The 19,156-nt window shown below is 43.1% G+C and overlaps 1 protein-coding gene across 1 annotated transcript in view; it reads right to left on the reverse strand.

The window, feature by feature from the left end:
* Nucleotides 1-19,156, reverse strand: part of ANXA3 (annexin A3) — a 51,405-nt gene that overhangs the window by 22,131 nt on the left and 10,118 nt on the right. The window contains exons 3-5 of the mRNA XM_021702325.2: nt 10,559-10,646; nt 5,930-6,024; nt 2,813-2,926 (exon numbers count right to left, since the gene is read on the reverse strand). Of these exons, the coding sequence (XP_021558000.1) occupies nt 2,813-2,926; nt 5,930-6,024; nt 10,559-10,646 (297 nt within the window). The remainder of the gene's footprint in view (nt 1-2,812; nt 2,927-5,929; nt 6,025-10,558; nt 10,647-19,156) is intronic.

A 19,156-nucleotide genomic window follows, 5' to 3' on the forward strand; every position in this document is an offset into this window, starting at 1 on the left:
TGGGCCTAGTTGATTTGGGGACTAGTTACCCTGAGCCTTGGTTTATACTGAGGTCACTGAATCATGCTGTGACTCCAAGAAAAGCCTTTTACACTAGAACTTGATCAAATAAGGTCAATGCAGCTTATGAACTGAGGCTGAATTCCGTCCCTCTGTGGCAGAGGTTCCTAGTTGCCCTCAACATCTCTCCTTTTTAATTAGCTAATTAATTAACTTAAAAACAGACTAGTTTTTAGATTAGTGTTAGGTTCACAGCAAAATTGAACAGACCTCATCTCTTTTACCTTCCTTGCCTTAGTAATATTGAAACCTCAATTTTTAACTTAGCACATAGCTACCCAAATAGATGTATTACTCAGCTTCCCTTAGAACTAGGTTTATTCATATAACAAATTATGATCCATAGACTATATGTAAAGTACCCTGTGCAGTTTCTGAGAGTCCTTAAGGAGAGGAAATGAACACTTCTTTGTCTCTTACTGTATTTTTGGCTGACTGAGATAAAGATACAATGCCTGGATCTTGAGTTCCCATCTTTAGCCAACAAGTGGAATCTACAGGTGAAAGATGGTAAAACCTTAAGATTGAAGGAACCAGAGTCTCTGATAATGGTTGTGCCAGGACACCCAGCTCTGGGCTGCCTACTGTGGATTTCTTTTGCATAAGAGAGAAATTTTTCTAATCCTTGTTGGTGAATCTAATCCTTATCATGCCACCTGTTAAACTGTCTCCTATGTGGCAGCCACAGAAATGCACTGCTCAGATTTTATTTTAAGAGAATCTGCTGCAAATAATGTCTTTGGGTGATAGCCTCCGATCACCAGAGCTCTGGATCTGCCACACAGTTGACAAAGAGGTCACGCTCCCTCCAAGCTGCTCTCAGCAAGTGACTGAACATTGAAGGGGTACTGGAGCTGGACCATTTCTGCCCAGTGTAGGACTTCTCCAAAGGGCAATCTTTGCTCAGGAGCTCCCCACTGGCCTGCCACAGCTTTCTCAGAGCTGCACTGTAGACGGAAGCTCTTCCTATCTGAGCCTACTTCCTTCCCTCTCTCCTTCCATGTGTGATAGACTTGAATTGCCATCTGAAGCTCCACCCAACCTCCCCTGCTCTGTCTCCTCTTTATCCTTCATAAGATTTCCCCTAGGAAATCTCTTGTGTGCCTCACTCCATCTTGCCATCTTCTTCTTGGGTGCCCATACCTCTTCCATGGAAGAGAAAGTCTCTCCCAACTCTGATAAGGAGGTAGAATACAGCTTATGCCTCGGACCTAGACTCCCTCCTTCCCCTCCTTCCTGTCAACACATGTGTTGAGTACCTACTTCATTTCAGGTTTTCCTCTTGGAACAGAAGATACAGACCAAGACTGATGAGGTTCCCTGCTCTGATGGAGATTTGCCTTTTAATTGAATGGACAAATATACAAAAAAAAAAAAAAAACAAAAAAAAACCCAAGATATTTTTAGATGGTAATAGGTGTAATTAAGAAAATAAAACTGAGTGAACTGGGAGAAAATATATGGAGGGAAAACATTCCAGATAGAAAAACATCATGTATAAAGACCTCAAGGTAGGAATAAGCTTAGAATGTTCAAGCAGCAGAGAGAAGGCCAGTGTAGCTATAGCATTCGATCGGGGCAGGGGTGAGGGGGACAGGGAGGAGAGGGCGTGGTAGACAGTTTTATGGTACTTTATCAACTTGGCCAGGCTACAGTCCTCAGTTGCTCAATCAAACACAAATCTAGGTGTTGCTGTGAAGGTATTTTGTAGACATAACTAAAGTCCATTAGTGAGTGTCTTTAAGCAAGGGAGATTATCTCAGATATTTTCGGTGGGCCCAGTTTAGTCAGTTGAAAGGCCTTAAGAGCAGAGCTGAGGCTTCTTTGAAGAAGAAATACCACCTGTGGGCAGCAGCTCCAGCTTTGCTGAGAGTTCCAGCCTCCCCTTCCTAACAGTCTGCCCTACAGATTTTGGATTTGCCTAGTCAGATCCATAATTATGTAACCAATCCCTTGCAATAAATCTCACTATATATATATATATCTCCCACCTACTGCTTCTGCTTCTCTGGGAAACCCTGACTGATACAGATAGAATTTTTAAAAAGCCACAGAGACGGACAGGATCCAGACGTGATGGGTGATAAAGGTCATGGTAAGAAGCGTGGATTTTAAGTATTCAAGGCTACTGGAGATTTACGCAGGTGAATAGTATAATTCTAAAAATAACTTTATAAACATAATTTTGGCTACTCTGTGGTGAATGGATTCCAGGTGGGAGAAAATAGAGGCAAGGGACCAAGTAGGAAGGTATTGATATGGTCTAGTCAAGAGATGGTGATGGTTGAACTGGAATGGTAGCAATGGATTTTGAGAGACATGCACACATTTCTGACAGACAGACTTGCAGACAGATTTGGGAATAGAGGAAATGGACTTGCAGACGGATTCTGGGAGCTCTGAAGAGTGATGGAAAGCAAGGGATCAAAGATAATCTTAGGTTTCTGACCTAAGCAATGGGGTTGATGATGGTGCCATCTACTCTCAATGACAACAAAGTGGAGAATTTGACTCTTTGGGTCAAAAACCAAGGAAATGAAATTAGGATATGATGCTATTCTTTCAGCCCAGGAACATTGGGCTCAAGGTTCCACAACCATTCCCCATCAGGACTGTTCTACCACTTGGATAGCGCAGCATCAAAATGACACCCAAATCTGTCCTATTTACACCCATCTCTCAAGTGTGTGCTGGAAGTAAGTCATTATTCTTGATGACACAGTTAAATCTCAAGCCCAAATTGGGCTCATACCTTCATTGATTTCTTCAGCTGCTTTGCATCAAACACAGCCGGAGGAGTCACAAGGGCCACCATGAGTTGCTTCAAGTGGCCAGAGAGATCGCCCTTCAAGTCATCTTTCAGTTCCTAAAATAAAAAATCCCAAAGAGGAAAGCATGAAATACTTTTCCTTTCTCTTTCTATAAAGTCACATCCTGAAAGATAAACAAAGGTATCAATTCAGACAAAAATATGCCAATTCACAGGGAATAAACAGAAATGGTGAACTATTTCTAAGGATAGCACTCTGCATTTTGTGACTGCTTCCAAGATGTTCTGTTTTATAGGTTTTCTGAACGAAAGCCAATGGAGGGGGTTACATAAGTGCCACAGATAGGAACTGTGTACTAAAATGCATTTCCTAGGCCCCAGATGCTCCCAATATTTGGGTTGGGGGAAGAAGAAGAGGAAGGGGAGCCCTTTAATTCACACCCAGCATCACCAGTAGGTGCTTCTCAGTGACTGCCAAAGAGCGCTGGAGAGAAAAGCGAAGGAGAGGACAGGGGCCGGTCACCTGCCTCTGCTAAGAGTGCGGAACCGCGAGACATCAAAGCAGTTTTCTGGCAACAACAGCAGGTAAAACCCTACATGTAACGGGCCGGTATTACCTATTATTGTCCTTTGGCACCATTTTCACACATTACGTAAGTACAGTCCATCTCCTCTGCTTGAAGGCAGGTCGTATGGTTTTTATTTCTAATATTTAAAGGAGTGTTAGTGAATTCTTTTTCTTTTTTTTTTTTTTTAAAGATTTTGTTTATTTTTTGACAGAGAGAGAAACAGTGAGAGAGGGAACACGAGCAGGGGGAGTGGGAGAGGGAGAAGCAGGCTTCCCGCTGAGCAGGGAGCCCGATGTGGGGCTCCATCCCAGGATCCCGGGACCATGACCTGGGCCGAGGGCAGACGCTTAACCGACTGAGCCACCCAGGCGCCCCAAATTATTATTTTTCTTCCTCTTGATTATTTTCAGCTCTGAGACGGAGGCTGGCAGCCTCCCAGACCACTCTGACAATGTGGACACATACCAACATCTACCAGGCCACCAGGGGGCCCAGTGGGGCGGCAAACAAAACAAATGGGATGGAGCCAAGTGTCACTAGTTCTGCCTTAATCGCCACAGGGTGTTTCCTCTCTAAATGCTAGCTCTACTACCATCTGTCCTCAACCCAGGACTTTCCAACTGAATCTCACTTCACATGTTCTCAATCCATCCCACTGTGAGAAACGGTGTCCCCCTTCACCTTGTCCTTCCTCCATAGTCCGGAAATCCTGAAAGGCCAATGGATCATTCATGTTCCCTATTCATGAGCGTTTTGCCTTGTCAAGAAGCTTGGCAATTCATTAATTTGACAGGTGTTTCCTGGGCACCTGCTCTGTGCTAGGCATTTAAAGGTGAGTTAGACACAGTCTTCATTCCTCAGGGATTATGCCCTAACAGGAAAACCAGAAATATTCCAAGATAAAATGTCAATATAAGGGGCGCCTGGGTGGCTCAGCTGGTTAAGTGACTGCCTTCGGCTCAGGTCATGATCCTGGAGTCCCTGGATCGAGTCCCGCATCGGGCTCCCTGCTCAGCAGGGAGTCTGCTTCTCCTTCTGACCCTCCCCCCTCTCATGTGCTCTCTCTCTCTCATTCTCTCTCTCTGAAATAAATAAATAAAATCTTTTTAAAAAATGTCAATATAATACGTTAAGTATCTGATAAAGTGTGAAGGTTAAATATTAAGAAGGGTGTCTTAATGGGGTCTGGGGGCTTGGAGGACACTGTCAGGAGGTGATGCCTGAGCTGCCTTTGGATGGTCTCTACACCCTCTCGGTTCTCACCTGGTCTCAACAGCCTGACTGCTGCTACCACTCTTTCCCCTCCACAGTTTGTGAGCCACAGAAGTTAAAACAGTCTTTTGCAAATATAAAGTAGCTTCTAGTATTCCCTTGCTTACAGACTTCCAACGATTCTCTATTGTTCTTAGAATAAAACCTAAACTCTGTACCAAGACCCCAAGGCCCAGCATATTCTAACCCCCTCTCCAACCTCATCTCTTCCATCTGCTCCCCTTATTCTCCATACTCCTGCCATATTAGAAGTCTTCTGTTTCTTAAATAGTCCCAGCTTGTTTTTGCTTCAGGGCTTTTGCGTGTGCTGTGACTTCTGTCTGAAATGCTCTTCCCCAGATCCAATAAGGCAGAATCCTTAGTACTGTTTAGTTTTAGTTGAGAGTAAGGTGACCCCCCTCACTGATAGGTCTTTACCACCCTATTTCAAGGAGCCATTCAGCAGCTACTCTCTGCCGTACCATCCCATTTTAATTCTTTCATAACACTTACTAATATCTAAATATTTTATTTACTTCTTATCTTCCTAATAAAATGGTAGCTCCATGATAAAAAGAAGGATCTGCTTTTTAGACCAGTGAATCTCCAATGTCTAGGATATCTCCTGACATGGAGTGATACCCCATTCCTGACACAGAGTAGTTTATTATTGAACAAATACACCATGTGGAAAAAACCACAAAATGTTCTTGTATAGTTCCTGTATAGTTTCTGCTACTTAGTAAGTTTTCATGTGCTGAATGAATTAAATCCACAGTTACAAAGATATTTTAGAGTTGGAAGAGAAACTAAAGATGATCTGAGACAGGATCTATCAGTTAATTGGTCAGATAATTCTTTGTTGTGTGGGCCATCTTCTGCATTGCAAGATCTTTAGCAGCATCCCTGACCTCCACCCACCAGATTCCAGAAACATCCGTCTCTCTCCCTCCAGGTGTGAAAATCAAAATGTCTCAAAACATCGCCAGATATCCGAATCATTCCTCATTTAAAGCCAGCGGTCTCTCTTTAAAACAATCCTCCTTATCCAACAGGTGAAAAAATGAAGGCCCAGAAAGATCAAATAACATGAGCAAGGCCGTTCAGCCTGTTGAGGGCAAACCAGGACTCACACGCCAGGCTGCTGACCGGATGGATACACAGGGTACTTTCTGTTACACTCGGCCCGAAACAAAAGATCTTTGGTGTAATCACGGCAGAGCACCCCTGATCCATAGTGATTAGCTCTTTACTGGCTGTTACGTTAATCAAATTGTACCTTTCCATATGCTGCTTGATATTCCTGAGCAATCAGCTGACGTTGTGCGTTCGTCCTTTCAGTCAGAATGCTGATGAGCGTTTTCTCGTCGGTTCCTAAATGAAACGAAAATAATTTTACTCACCATCAACCCAAAGATGCTTAATATCTGTTGTGAACGAAAGAAAAAACAATGGTTTGAAACAAATGCAGACAGGAAGGCATTTTGGTTTTTAATTTCCAGGTTCTTACCAGGTTGGAATCTCTATTTCTTTGCCAGGCTTTTGGAAAAGAAAATTAACTTTGGAGAGTTTGGGCCGGGGGGAGAGGGAATAATCATTGTCCAAATATTCCTCTCTATATATCAGACAGAGGGAGTAGTGCAAGGAATATGCTTCCTTTTTTTTTTTTTTTTTTTAAGATTTTAGTTATTTATTTGACAGAGAGAAACAGTGAGAGAGGGAACACAAGCAGGGGGAGTGGGAGAGGGAGAAGCAGGCTTCCCGCTCAGCAGAGAGCCCGATGTGGGGCTCGATCCCAGGACCCCGGGACCATGACCTGAGCAGAAGGCAGACGCTTAATGACTGAGCCACCCAGGCGCCCCAGGAATATGCTTCTTTTGAGCTGGGTTTTTTTCACCCTTATGAGATTCAGTTACTGTCTTACCACCTTTTATCTCTCTATCGCCATAGTTGATATCAAATTATTTTTTTCTCTAGAAAAAAGGAACTGACATGTATTGAGAACCTGCCATATTCTAGGCCCCTTTTAGTCATTGTCATAGTTAATATTCACAGAAACTGTGGGCACTGGGTGATGATTAAGCTGTTCCAAAGATGAAAACACTAATATTTAGAGAGGTTATCTCATGCGCCAAAGTCATGCAGCTTTTAAGTGGTGTAGCAAGAATGTGAACCCAAATCTCTGACTCTAAAACATTTATTTCCCTCTCTGATCCGTACTTCCTTCAGGCATCCCAGACCCATATGCTTAAGCACTGTTCTAAGTAAAGGGCTGATGCTGGCCTGCTTGAGAATGCCGTCAAGGTCACAATTTTCTTGGTAATTAAAGTATGAAGCTAGCGTGGGAAGCTGTGTCTGCCTCCTTGGCAGCAGAGGACTCCCCCTGGTTGGGGAGCTGTGGGTTGGCTTGTGAGCCTTGGGCCGCGTGATTAGAATGGCTCAACTTCTGTGAGTTGAGGTGACCCCCACACACCTTGGTTACACATGCCAGTGGCCATGGTACACATTCTACATCAGGGATGGGGCAAAACAAACTGAGAATTTGGTTAGCTGCTGGGCCTCCCAGTGAGGGGTACTGCTCCCCCGTAACGCTGGTCCTGCATTCTTCTAGTAAACACAGAACTAGATCAAAGCCCAGCTGTGTCGCATGAGTCCGATGAGTGATTTGAACCTCTGATGGCATCCGTGCTGGCGCACGACTAAACACCCCCAAGTGCACATGCAGTATCTCAAACTCAGATGATCCCGGTGGAATTCATTCTCTTTCCTCTCTAACTCGTCTCTCATTCTATGTTCCCTCATCGATGACATCACTACTATGGATATAGTCATCAAACCAAAAGTCCTGGCAGTCATCCTATACTCCTTTCTTTTCTTCACTCCCTACATTGTAGCAATCATCTGCATCTCTTGAACTTGTCCTCTCCTCTGCCCCTGTGCACACAGCATACTATACCTAGAAACTTCAATAGCCTCCTGATTTGGCCCCCTTACAATTCATACCATGCATGATTGCCCCAGTAAATTCTTTAAAATGTGCCTGATCATGTCAATCCCTTGGGTGAAATCCTAATGGCTCTCTGTAACCTTCATGATGAAGCTCAAGCCCCTTCGCTCATACACCTGCTCAATAGGGTCTAGCTACTGTCTCAAGTCTCTTGTAATTTTCTACCCCTTCTCAACATCTCTATGCCCTATGCCCCAAGGCTTCAGACATAACCACTCCTGACAGTTGCTTGAAGTGTGTATGCTAGAAGGTTCTTTATCTCTTAGTTTTGCACATGCTCAAGACCAGAAACTAGGGTTGCCTGGGTGGCTCAGTCGTTACGTGTCTGCCTTCATCTCAGGTCATGATCCCAGGGTCCTGGGATCAAGCCCTGCATCGGGCTCCCTGCTCCATGGGAAGCCTGCTTCTCCCTGTCCCTCTCCCTCTGCTTGTGTTCCCTCTCCCGTTGTGTCTCTCTCTGTCAAATAAATAAATAAAGTCTAAAAAAAAAAAAAGACCAGAAACTAAAACAAGCTGCCTTGTGGTTCAGAGACTGGATTTGACACATCTCTAATGCAAATATCATTATGACACCTGGTTCTGGACTAAGAACACATCAGTAATGGACCTCACAAGCATCTCAAAGTAGGTCTGCAACCCAACATGCAAAAATTTGTGAAGAAACATAATGTTAAGAAAAAAAGACAAGCAATAGAATGTAAGACTATTATTTCATTCAATTTGACATTAACCTCATGGAACAATCTACTCAACATGGATAATAGGGAAGGCATAGGGATAAATGAAGAAACACTTGTCATTTAAAAACAGAAAAAAAAAAAAAATCCAAATGACAGAAACAAGATAGTATTACACTGATATAAAAATCCGAAGAGTATATTTCATGGAACTTGACAAACTGACCCTAATATTCGGGGAGGGGGAGGGGGTAAAGGGCCAAGAAAAGCTCTTGCCTTACTAGACACTAATTATAAAATTAGAAGAGTAATTATGACAATGTGATACAGAGACAGGAATAGGCAAACAGACCAATGGAGCAGAAACATAGAGAAACTTAGAAGACAATGCGGCACTACTGATCAGTGTGCGAAGGAGGTGTTCTTCAATAAATTGTGCTGGGACAATCAACCAGCCACATGGGATAAAACAAAATTAGATACCTTTAAATAACTTACACAAACGTTAATTTCAGGTAGATTGAAAATCCCAAAGTGAAAAATAAGATTGTAAAACTCTGGGGAGAAAATACAGGAGAATATCTTTATGAGCTCATTATAGAAAAGACATGTAGGAAAAATATTAGTAAACTTGATTTCCCTGAAATTTAAAATTTCTAGGCAATATAAGTTACTATAACCAATGTTAAAAGAAAACCACAGACTAGGAGAAGATATTTTCATGGATTGTAATTTTTTTTAAATTTGTATCCAGAATTTATAAAAAATAATCTTGCCAATCATGAAGGAGACAATCCAACTGAAAAATGGATAAAAGATAGGAAGACATAATTCATGGAAGAAGCAGACGAACAAGAAAGGAGACTCAGCCATATCAGTCATGGAGGATGGGGAGGAGAGAGGAAGCAAACATACATACAGGATGAGATTCAATTTTAGACCCACTCAATTAGGAAAACAGAATAGTGTGACCTTAGCAAGTACTGGGGAGAACATGGAGTAAGAGTAAGTCTCACAGATACCATACTGCTGGTAGGAATGCTCATTTGCACATTCATTTTAGAGAGCAGTTTGGCAAAATTTCTTTTTTTTTTTAAAGATTTTTATTTATTTATTGAGAGAGATAATGATAGAGAGAGAGCATGAGAGGGGGGAGAGTCAGAGGGAGAAGCAGACTCCCCGCTGAGCAGGGAGCCTGATGTGGGACTTGATCCCGGGACTCCAGGATCATGACCTGAGCCGAAGGCAGTCGCTTAACCAACTGAGCCACCCAGGCGCCCTGGCAAAATTTCTAGTTAATTTGAAGATGAACATCTTCAACCTCGAAATTCCATTTATTATATTCTAGAGAAATGGAAGCAAATGTGCATAAGACATAAGCAGGAATATTCAATGCAGCATTTTTATACTGTAATAGAAAAGAATTGTAGGCAATTGAAATGTTCCATCAATATCCCATCTTACAATATAATAATTCAATAGACTACTATGCAAGTAAAGTTAATGAACTAGAGCTAAACATATCAACATGGATAAATCTCAAAAACAAAATGTTAAGGGATAAAAAGAAGTTGCAGGAGAATGTACATATAATACTGAGTATCATTCTAATTTATACTGTTTGAGACCATGCAAACTATACGTACATACATATGTAGTTATGGAATTAAAAGTTTCATGGGAATAAACTCTACTTTAGGATGGTGTTTTGTCTCTAGGAAACATGGTGAGAAAGAGATCCAGGAAGAATCAGCAGAACGGTATCTGTAATGATTTATTATGACGATCACTGTTGGTAGCAGTGATGGTGATGTACTGTTTCACAGTAAGTAAATATGGCAAATACTAAGATTTAATAAAATTGGGTACCCTATGCATTTTTTCCTCATTATTTCATAATTTTTATTTATTTTTTTAGCGGGTGGGGGAGAGGCAGAGGGAGTGGGAGAGAGAGAATCTTAAGCAGGCTCCGCACCGGGTGTGGAGCCTGATGCAGGGCTTGATCTCACGACCCCGAGATCATGACCTGAGCCGAAATCAAGAGTTGGACACTTAACCGACTGAGCCACCCAGGTGCCCCACTATTTCACAATTTTTAAAAAAGTCCCTTACAATTTCCCCAGTCGAGGAAGCCAACTTGGGCAAATTGAACCAATGCACTTTTAAATTGTAACTTTCCTGATTTGCTTCAATGTGAAGAGAGCAATTGCAGAGCAGTACTCACCGATTCCTCTGATTGCCTTGCGAATCGCTTCAGCATCCACTGATGGGCTGAAGCCCGGATAATCGTGCATTGTCCCTCGGTGTCCAACCTGGAAGGAAATATCTGAAAGTGCCACTAGTTCAAAATGACCTCTTTGTTTGCATTACATTCATTCACGCATGCATGTTAGAAGCATAACAAACCCTTAATTGGCAACACCTTCCTTTCCCTTAAGGAGTGGTTCAGGAGACTCTAGTCTCCAGACATGTGAGCAAAATGACATCTGCCACATATACAAAAAGGCCTCTCCTTTCCCCCCTTGTGTAAGAGATGAGAAACACAAATAGTTATTCTCTAGAGCAATAAATTGGGCTAATCCCAGTGACTCTGAAGATTATTTGCTTTATTATTTTATCTTATTTTAAAGATTTTATTTATTTGAGAGAGAGAGAGCACAAGCAGGGGGAACAGCAGAGGGACAGGGAGAAACAGACTCCCCTCTGAGAAGGGAGCCCGATGCGGGGCTCGATACCAGGACCCTGGGATCATGACCTGAGCCGAAGGCAGACGCTTAACGACTGAGCCACCCAGGCGCCCCAGAATATTTGCTTTAAAGTGGCCTCTGCACCAAAACAATGAGAAAGTGAGAATTTCCTGTATCCTCTTTGTTTTCAAGTGATAACTCAAAGTTCTTCACTGCAACTCACACAGAAGTAACTGGTTTGCAGACTTTAAGATGCTTTAATTAATGCTGACCACTGTCCTTGGGGAAGCCTACACCAAAGGATCCACGAATGAACACCCCATTAGGACTGCCTGTTCTCAAGCCTTGTTTAACAAATGTGTAGTTGCAGCTGATAAATTCCCTTCTGAAAGCTCCACTAACATGGATCTTCAGGAGCAACATGGAAATGAAAAATGCCATGACAGTAATTTTAAACACAAAAATTAGAAACATGTCAGTAAGCTGGGAAAGACCATCTTACGGAAAGAATAAAATCTCTTAAAACTGCTTAAGAGACTACAGAACAGCCACAAAGATGCTGAGACAAATGCAAGGGAACATATATTTTTATGGCATTTCCTCACTCTGAAGAAAAACATGTCTTTACAGTAATGGTGTTTTCTTTATAAACTGATTTTCCTATCCTGTTGCTGAATAATACAGGCTCTGTTGTCTTGGGCTAATATGGCTTCATTTAGGCTCTCCTGAAGTGTTTAATATTTTCATGACAGGACATTATCTTGTCACACTAAAGTGAATAGAAAGTTAATGTTCTGGCCCAATAAAAAATGATAGGCTGCTGATTCAATAGATTAGGTTGAACAATTCACTTTAATACAACCAAACACTGTTTAATCTTAAAGCATCCAAAATAGTTTTCATTCTACAAGAGTGATTATAACAGGTTAGAAACTAGTTGGGAATGTGTCTGATCTAAAGGCACCTATTGGAAATCAGTCACATGAAAAGGGTTTCATTTCTAGCCGTGACCTTTTCACTGCCCTCTACTACCTACACATCAAAATATGCTGAAATTCCAATGCGCACAATTAGAGAAGGTTGAAATTCCCAGTCCGTTATGTGAATTAAGTGTGGAGGAACTCCTTGTTTAATTAAAAGAAAGAAAGCACCCCCCCCCCCGACGCCAGCTTGAAAAATGGCATGGAAATTCTGAAACGAATCTTGGTGAAAATTTTTAGACTGTTTCAGTTATTTAAATAAGCAGTATAATTCAGTTGATAGACTCGGTTGCCCAGAACATTCAACAATATTTACATGACCTATGAGAAAAATCTTAAAGTAAAAGAAATTAATAGAATCTTTTAAACCAGCACATGCCAGGCAGTGAACAAAGTGCTTTACAGACAACTTAATTCAGTCCTACAATGACCTTAACAAAGTAGATTTTATTATTTCCATTAAAAAATGGAAGAAACTCGATTTCAGAGAAATGATTTGCTTACCATAACTCTGCTACTAAGGACAGCCCAAGGATGTGAACCCACCCATTGTGTCTAAAATGCCCTGTGCTCTCTACCACATCACAATGCTTCACAGGATTCCATGCTAGTGGTTCTCGAAGATAAGATACTAGATCAGCCACAGCAGCATCACCTGGGAACTTGTTAGAGATGCAAATTCTCAGGTCCCACCCCAGTCTTACTGAGTCAACAGCTCTGGGGCTAAGACTCAGGATCTGTGTTTTAACAAGCCCTCCAGATGATTCTAATGCATCCTCAAGTTTGAGAACCACTCTCTATTTCATTCTCAGCTGCCCAGAAAACCAAAGCAAAATGAGTAAACAAATCACAGATTCTTTTATGGGAGGTGGAAGAAGAATTTGACGATGAGCTCATTGTTTCAGGAATGTTGGCAGTTTTACAGACAGACAAAACTATTTGCATGGCCTGCTTCGTTGCAGGCTTCCTTCCTTAACATTTAAACTACTAATCAGTGCTTGACTTCATCTGTTTGCACTAACCCTAACTCCCTAACAAAGTGTCATGCTAGTGTGGGACACAAATACTTAGCAAAGTTTTTATTTTTCCAAAAAAATCACGTTTGATCAGATTTCCATCAGCATCCCTTAAACACTTTAAGTTGCTTTCCTTTTTTTCCAAACTTGACCTTCAGATGCCCCCAAAGGGACAATGATCCTGAAAGCAGTTGGAAAATAAATTAAAGCAAGCAATCTCTAAATAAAGGGAGTGGGGAAACTAACAGGAGCTCTTGACATTAATCATTGTTGCTACTTGTGACGCAGGGGTGGCTCAGTCGGTTGAGCGTCCGACTATTGGTTTTGGCTCAGGTCACGATCTCAGGGTCATGACAGCAAGCCCTGCATCGGGCTCCCTGCTCAGTGTGGAGTCTGCTTGGGATTCTTTCCCACTTCCTCTCCCTCTGCCTCTACTCCTCCCCCTGCTCTAAGTAAGTAAGTAAGTAAGTAAGTAAATAAATAAATAAAATCTTTAAAAAATTGTTGCTACTTATTGTGTGCCAAGTCTTGTGCTAAGCACGCTGCCTGCATTAGCTCATTCAATCCTCACAAAAGACTTGCAAGGCAGATGTAAAACCTCCTACTTACAGATAATGATAAAACTGATGCTTAAGTAACTTGCCCAAGTTCACACAGCCAGCAAGTGGTCAGTCTCATCAGCCTCTGCTTCTGATTACTAAGCTAGGCTGCATCTCATTTGAACCATCTTCATGTCAATAGTTTTCTCTGATCTTTTTTTTTTCTTAAAGATTTTATTTATTTGAGAGAGAGAGAGACAGAAATAGTGGCAGAGAGCATGGGGGGGGGAGGAAGGGAGAAGCAGACTCCCCGCTGAGCAGGGAGCCCTGCGTGGGGCTCGCTCCCAGGACCCCGGGATCATGACCCAAGCCGCAGGCAGACGCTAACCGACTGAGCCCCCCAGGCGCCCCTTTCTCTGATCTTCTAAAACTCTCCTTTGGAGATCATCAGAGCACCTGATGCCTTGAAGTCATTGGTGTGGCCAAGTGGGGGCCTGGTAAGCTGTCTGCTGCCACCTCCCCTCCCCTCTCCCCTTCCCCCTGCCAAGAGGCCAGTCTGTCCTTGACCATGAGAGCTGGTTGCACCCATTTTTTTCATGCAAAGTGTACTGGGTTTGCAAGAAGTTAAGCATTCATATTCAGAAGAATGAATGAAAGAGAAAAACACAAGGCGCCAATCCTGTTGACAGGAAGCATATTTAAAGCCCAATGCTTCAGAGCAAGAATAGCTGCTGCTACAGGTACATCTCAAGGGTGAGGTGAAGCCAAATCACTCATCACTTCATAAAGTCCTGCAGAGGCCACAGCCAAAAACTAAGCTTTTAAATCAAAGCCTCATAGAAACTTCCAGGACTCAGGAACTCTTGAAGAGCTGAGGAGAAATGATCACTCTCTGGTCAACGTCCAAACAGTCTGCTGGGTCTTGAGGGTTTATGATAGAAGGAAAAATGGAGTAGACTAAAAAAATAAATAAAAATAAAGAAATAAAGCAATCATAACTTGGAAGATGTGAGACTTCTCATTCCGTTTTTCTAGTAAAATGTGCTTTTCCAAACCAAAGAAAGCTTACTGTAAAAGGCCCTGAGGTGGCATAGGGTCAGAGGAGGCAAGTGTTAGGGGTTGAATTGTGTCCCTCCAAAAAGATATGTGGCAGGCCAAGCCCACAATGCTGCACACTGTGACCTTCTTTGGATATACGTTTATTGAAATGTACTTAGTTAATCTGAGGTCATACTGGATGGAGTGGGCCCCGAATCCAACATGACAGGTGTCCTCAGGAGACAACCAGCTGAAGACAGAGACACACAGGAGGGGATGTGACCATGAAGGCAGAGATCGGGGCCGTGCAGCTGCGAGCCAGGGAACCCCAAAGATTGCCAGCAAACCACCAGAAGCTGGAAGAGGTGAGGAAGGACTCCCTTACAGGTTTCAGAGGAAGCATGGCCCTCCCACACCTGGCTTTCAGACCTCCAGCCTCCAGAACTGTCAGAGAATACATTTCTCTTGTTTTAAAACACCCAGTTTGTGGAACTCTGTTAAGGCAGCCCCAGAAAACAGCAGGTAAGGTGCTGGAGACAAGGACTGCTAACCACTCTGACCCTCCAAGGCAAACACGAGGGGCCTCAGATTCTCCCATAGGCTGGCAGGGCCCAGTGCAAACAGAAGGCGCCCCATCGCCACGGCCCGCAGGCTTCCCACCCAGGGGCAGCAAAGGGAAGCAGGGGTGGGGAAAGCAGAGACTGGTAGCCTCCAGTGCCTGATGGCAGTGAGGAAGTGAGTGACTTCATGGCTTCCTTTAAAGTGCTTCCGAGGGGCGCCTGGGTGGCTCAGTTGGTTAAGCGACTGCCTTCGGCTCAGGTCATGATCCTGGAGTCCCTGGATCGAGTCCCACATCGGGCTCCCGGCTCAGCGGGGAGCCTGCTTCTCCCTCTGACCCTCTCCCCTCCCATGCTGTTTCTCTCTCGCTTGCTCTCTAATAAATAAATAAATAAATAAATAAAAATCTTTTAAAAAAATAAAGTGCTTCCGAGGGGTCCAGAGGCAATGTATGCGTTTCTTCTTGTCTTGTTCGAATGAGAAAAGATCCATACTTGCCTTCCGTTCTTTTTAAAATATGATTTCATCAGGGAGCCTCAGAGCAAGAGCACTGGGATGTGGTAACAGAGGGTGTTGGGCTGGAGTAGGCGCTAAGTGTGATTCAGCAATTAGGGGAGGTAGGGACACACAAGCTATTTGCATTGGGTCTTCCATGAAACGCAGATTATAATCAGAAGAAACCCTGGCCTCTCAGAAGCCTGTGTCATGGTCAACCCAGCCAGACTTCTGCCTTCTTTTGGCTCCGGGGCCCCATCCCTGGGGTTTCTATTTGCCACCCCAGCTTGTATTTATTCTCCTTTGTCAGCTCGTCCCCTTTGCCTGACTTCTACAGAATAGGTACTTCTAAATGGAAAATCTCTTTTCTTTCCCTCTAATCATGCAAACAACTCTCACTTTTGTCAATCCAGCCCAGACTTCTATTCTGAACACTGGTCTTGTATATTCAATGTCTACTTGATGTATCCAAGTGTAGCACATTATCTATTATTTCCTCCCAAGCTGATTTCCTCCCCTATGTAACAATTCCATGATATTTACTTGTGCTTTACCCATATGTGCTCATTTAATCCTCAAAACCCACCCTACAAGGTCGGTACTATTCTGACCCCCACTTTAGGGGGAGAAGACACAGAGAGGTAAGATGTTTGTCCAAGGTTCCGTGGCTCATCTGTGGCACAGCCAGGAACCGAACCCAGGCAATCCGACTGCTTTCTGAGCTCGTCCCCAATTTGACCTTCTTCCTCTAAATGGCACCAACCTCCACAAACTGGGAGTCTCGTTTGAGGCGTCTCTCTTTCCCTGAACATTCAATCCATCAGCAATCTCCCCATCTTCTTTGCCCCTGCTGTTGTCCAAGTCACCATCACCATTCCCCTGGACACAGACATCTGCAGCAGTCTCCTTTCCTACCATTGCCAGCCTCCAACCACCTCCCACGCAGCAGCCAAGGGGTCTATGGCATTGGTCTGCACAGCCCTGGCCCTGCATGGCTTGGCCCAGCCTCCCTCTTTGCCCTCACCTGCAGCTACTCTCCCCTTTGTCCAGCACACTTCAGTTCTCTGACAGCCCAGCTGATGTATGTTGAATTCTTCCTCATCTTAATGCCTTTGTTCATGCTGTTCCCTCTCTCTGGAATGTTCTTCTACCTTCACTCCTCTGCTTAAAGACCATCTTCTCTGACAGGCCAGTCCTGGCCACTGGACCTGAGCGGGTCCTCTCCTGTTGGTCTTCGTCTCAGCAACCCTTCCCCACTTAGGGCCCTCAGCACTCGGTATTATCTCTCACTGTTCATATCTGTGTCTCCGCACCTCCTCCAACATAAAATTCCAGGGGGCAGAGACCTTTTGTTTTACTACGGTATATCCAGCTCCAGCCCAGTACTCAGTCTTCAGATAGGGCCTTAATAAACAACTGTGAATGAGTTTGCTGGAAGAAAATGGAAGGAAGACGGTGTGGAATTTCTCCAAGGCCTACATAAGACAATTGGCTGCTTGATGAAATTACTCCCTTCAAACATCAATAGTCCAGAAATCAAAGTGACCATTGTATCCTGGGAGATGTGGACGAGGTTAGAAATATTTCGGTGGCCACTTTCAGCACCACAGGCTATTCCAGGTCTTTCAAAGCTGGTTCCAGAAGCCAGGGTGGAAGACTGGTGAACCAGGGATGTTTCCAGTGATTCCATTATGTCTTTCTTCCTGTCTCTCCAAGCACTCAGGGGTTCTCTGGCAGAGGCAGCAAACCTAACTATCTGGATTGGGTCTGAAACACCAGTCCTCCAGAAAGTCTTTATCAACACAAACTTCTTTCTCAGAAGAATTTTCATTATTTGTTTGAAGCAGATTATAAACAATTTATATTTATCTTCTTCTGAGTTATTTAGCACCAGTATCTGAGGATTACATTCTTCCTTCACAATCCAAGTCAGGTTTAGCTTAGCTAAGAGTTCTTGACCAAACTCTCTTCTTGGCCAAGAGCCACAAAGAGTTGAAAACTAGGGTGGCTGTACTGGCCACATCCTCAGTGAGATGAAGTGCATTTCTAACTTCATCTTCTAGGGGAGACACCTCTGTCAAAGGGACCTGCTCTCTAACTGTGGAAGATAAAGGGAACCTGGCTCACTGAACTGGGGAATCTGGCATCATCCACATCTTCTGAAATGGGTACTTGGCTAGAAAACGGAGCTGGTTTGGCAGGATGTTGGGACTACAGTGGTGACACACACTCTCCTCCCACGTCACCTCTATGGGAATGGAAATCCACCCAGGAGGGACCGAGACCAGGGACGTTTGCTGTTTGTAATATTACAGAAAGAACATTTCTTGCATTTGTGGCCACGGTCACTAGTGCCCACATGACATGATGGCAATATGCATTATTTTATGAGTTTTGTGTAAGTGTGTGTTTGGGAAGTGACAATCCTCACAATAAGTTGCTAAGAATTCTTCCTAATGTAAAGTAAACCTACATAATGGGAACTCCTTGTAGAGTTTATACAAAGGCTACTGGGATTATAAAGATTCTTTGTAGCCCTTGGAGGGTCCTGAAAAAAGACGTGTAATACCTCCCTGATTCTCCTTGTCTCCCTCCTATCACCCCATGGGAGTTTTCTTATTGCTCTTCAAATACACCTTGCCTCAGGCTACGCCTGCTGTTCTCTCTGCCTCTCATTTGATATTCTCCCAGCTCACTCCCTCACTCCATGTTGACTTCTGCTCACATATCTGAGCAGAAAATAACACTCCCCGTCACTGTCATTATCTAGCTCTGCTTTTCTCCAGAGTACTTTAAACTGACGTTATATATTATACATTTGTTTCTTTATTAGCCATCTTCCTTAATAAAATCAGAGGCATGTAAGCTCCACATTTTTTAAATTTCTCTTTCTCTGTATTTCCAGAGCCCAAAACAGTGTCTGGCACATAGTAGATCTTAGCAAATATTTGTTGAATAACTAAGTAAATAAAAAATGCTTTCTTATTCTGAGTCTTGCTTTCTTTGATAATTCTCAAATGCCACTACCAGACTTTTCAGAGCTCCATGACACACCTCAGAAATCTGAGTAATGCATTCTTCAAACCTTTTGTAAATGCTGTTCAGATGGGGCTGTCACTACCTCTATTTAAACATGTTTCTGAAACCTAGGTAAAGTATTTAATCAAACACAAATGGTTAAAAATAAAAGGAGCAAAGATCTGATCATAGAGGAAGGGACAGACTTGAGGATTTTCTGCCCTTTTGACTTATTCTCTTTTATTTTGTGTAAGACCCCTACATCTGTCTTAATCTTATTGCTCAGTACTCTAAAATACTTGCGTTTTCCAACTGCTCTGCATCCACCAAAACACAGGCATTCAAGAGAATCAAATTATACCTTCTCCCCTTCACATTCCTTGCTCTCAATCTAAAACTTTTTCTTTTCCTCTTTGCCTCTGATTTACCAGGCTTCTTCAGTAGCTACTCATTAGATTTGGCAAATTACACCTTTTAGTATGATTAAATGT

Source organism: Neomonachus schauinslandi, chromosome 2 (genome assembly GCF_002201575.2).
Source record: "Neomonachus schauinslandi chromosome 2, ASM220157v2, whole genome shotgun sequence".
Lineage (NCBI taxonomy): Eukaryota > Metazoa > Chordata > Mammalia > Carnivora > Phocidae > Neomonachus > Neomonachus schauinslandi.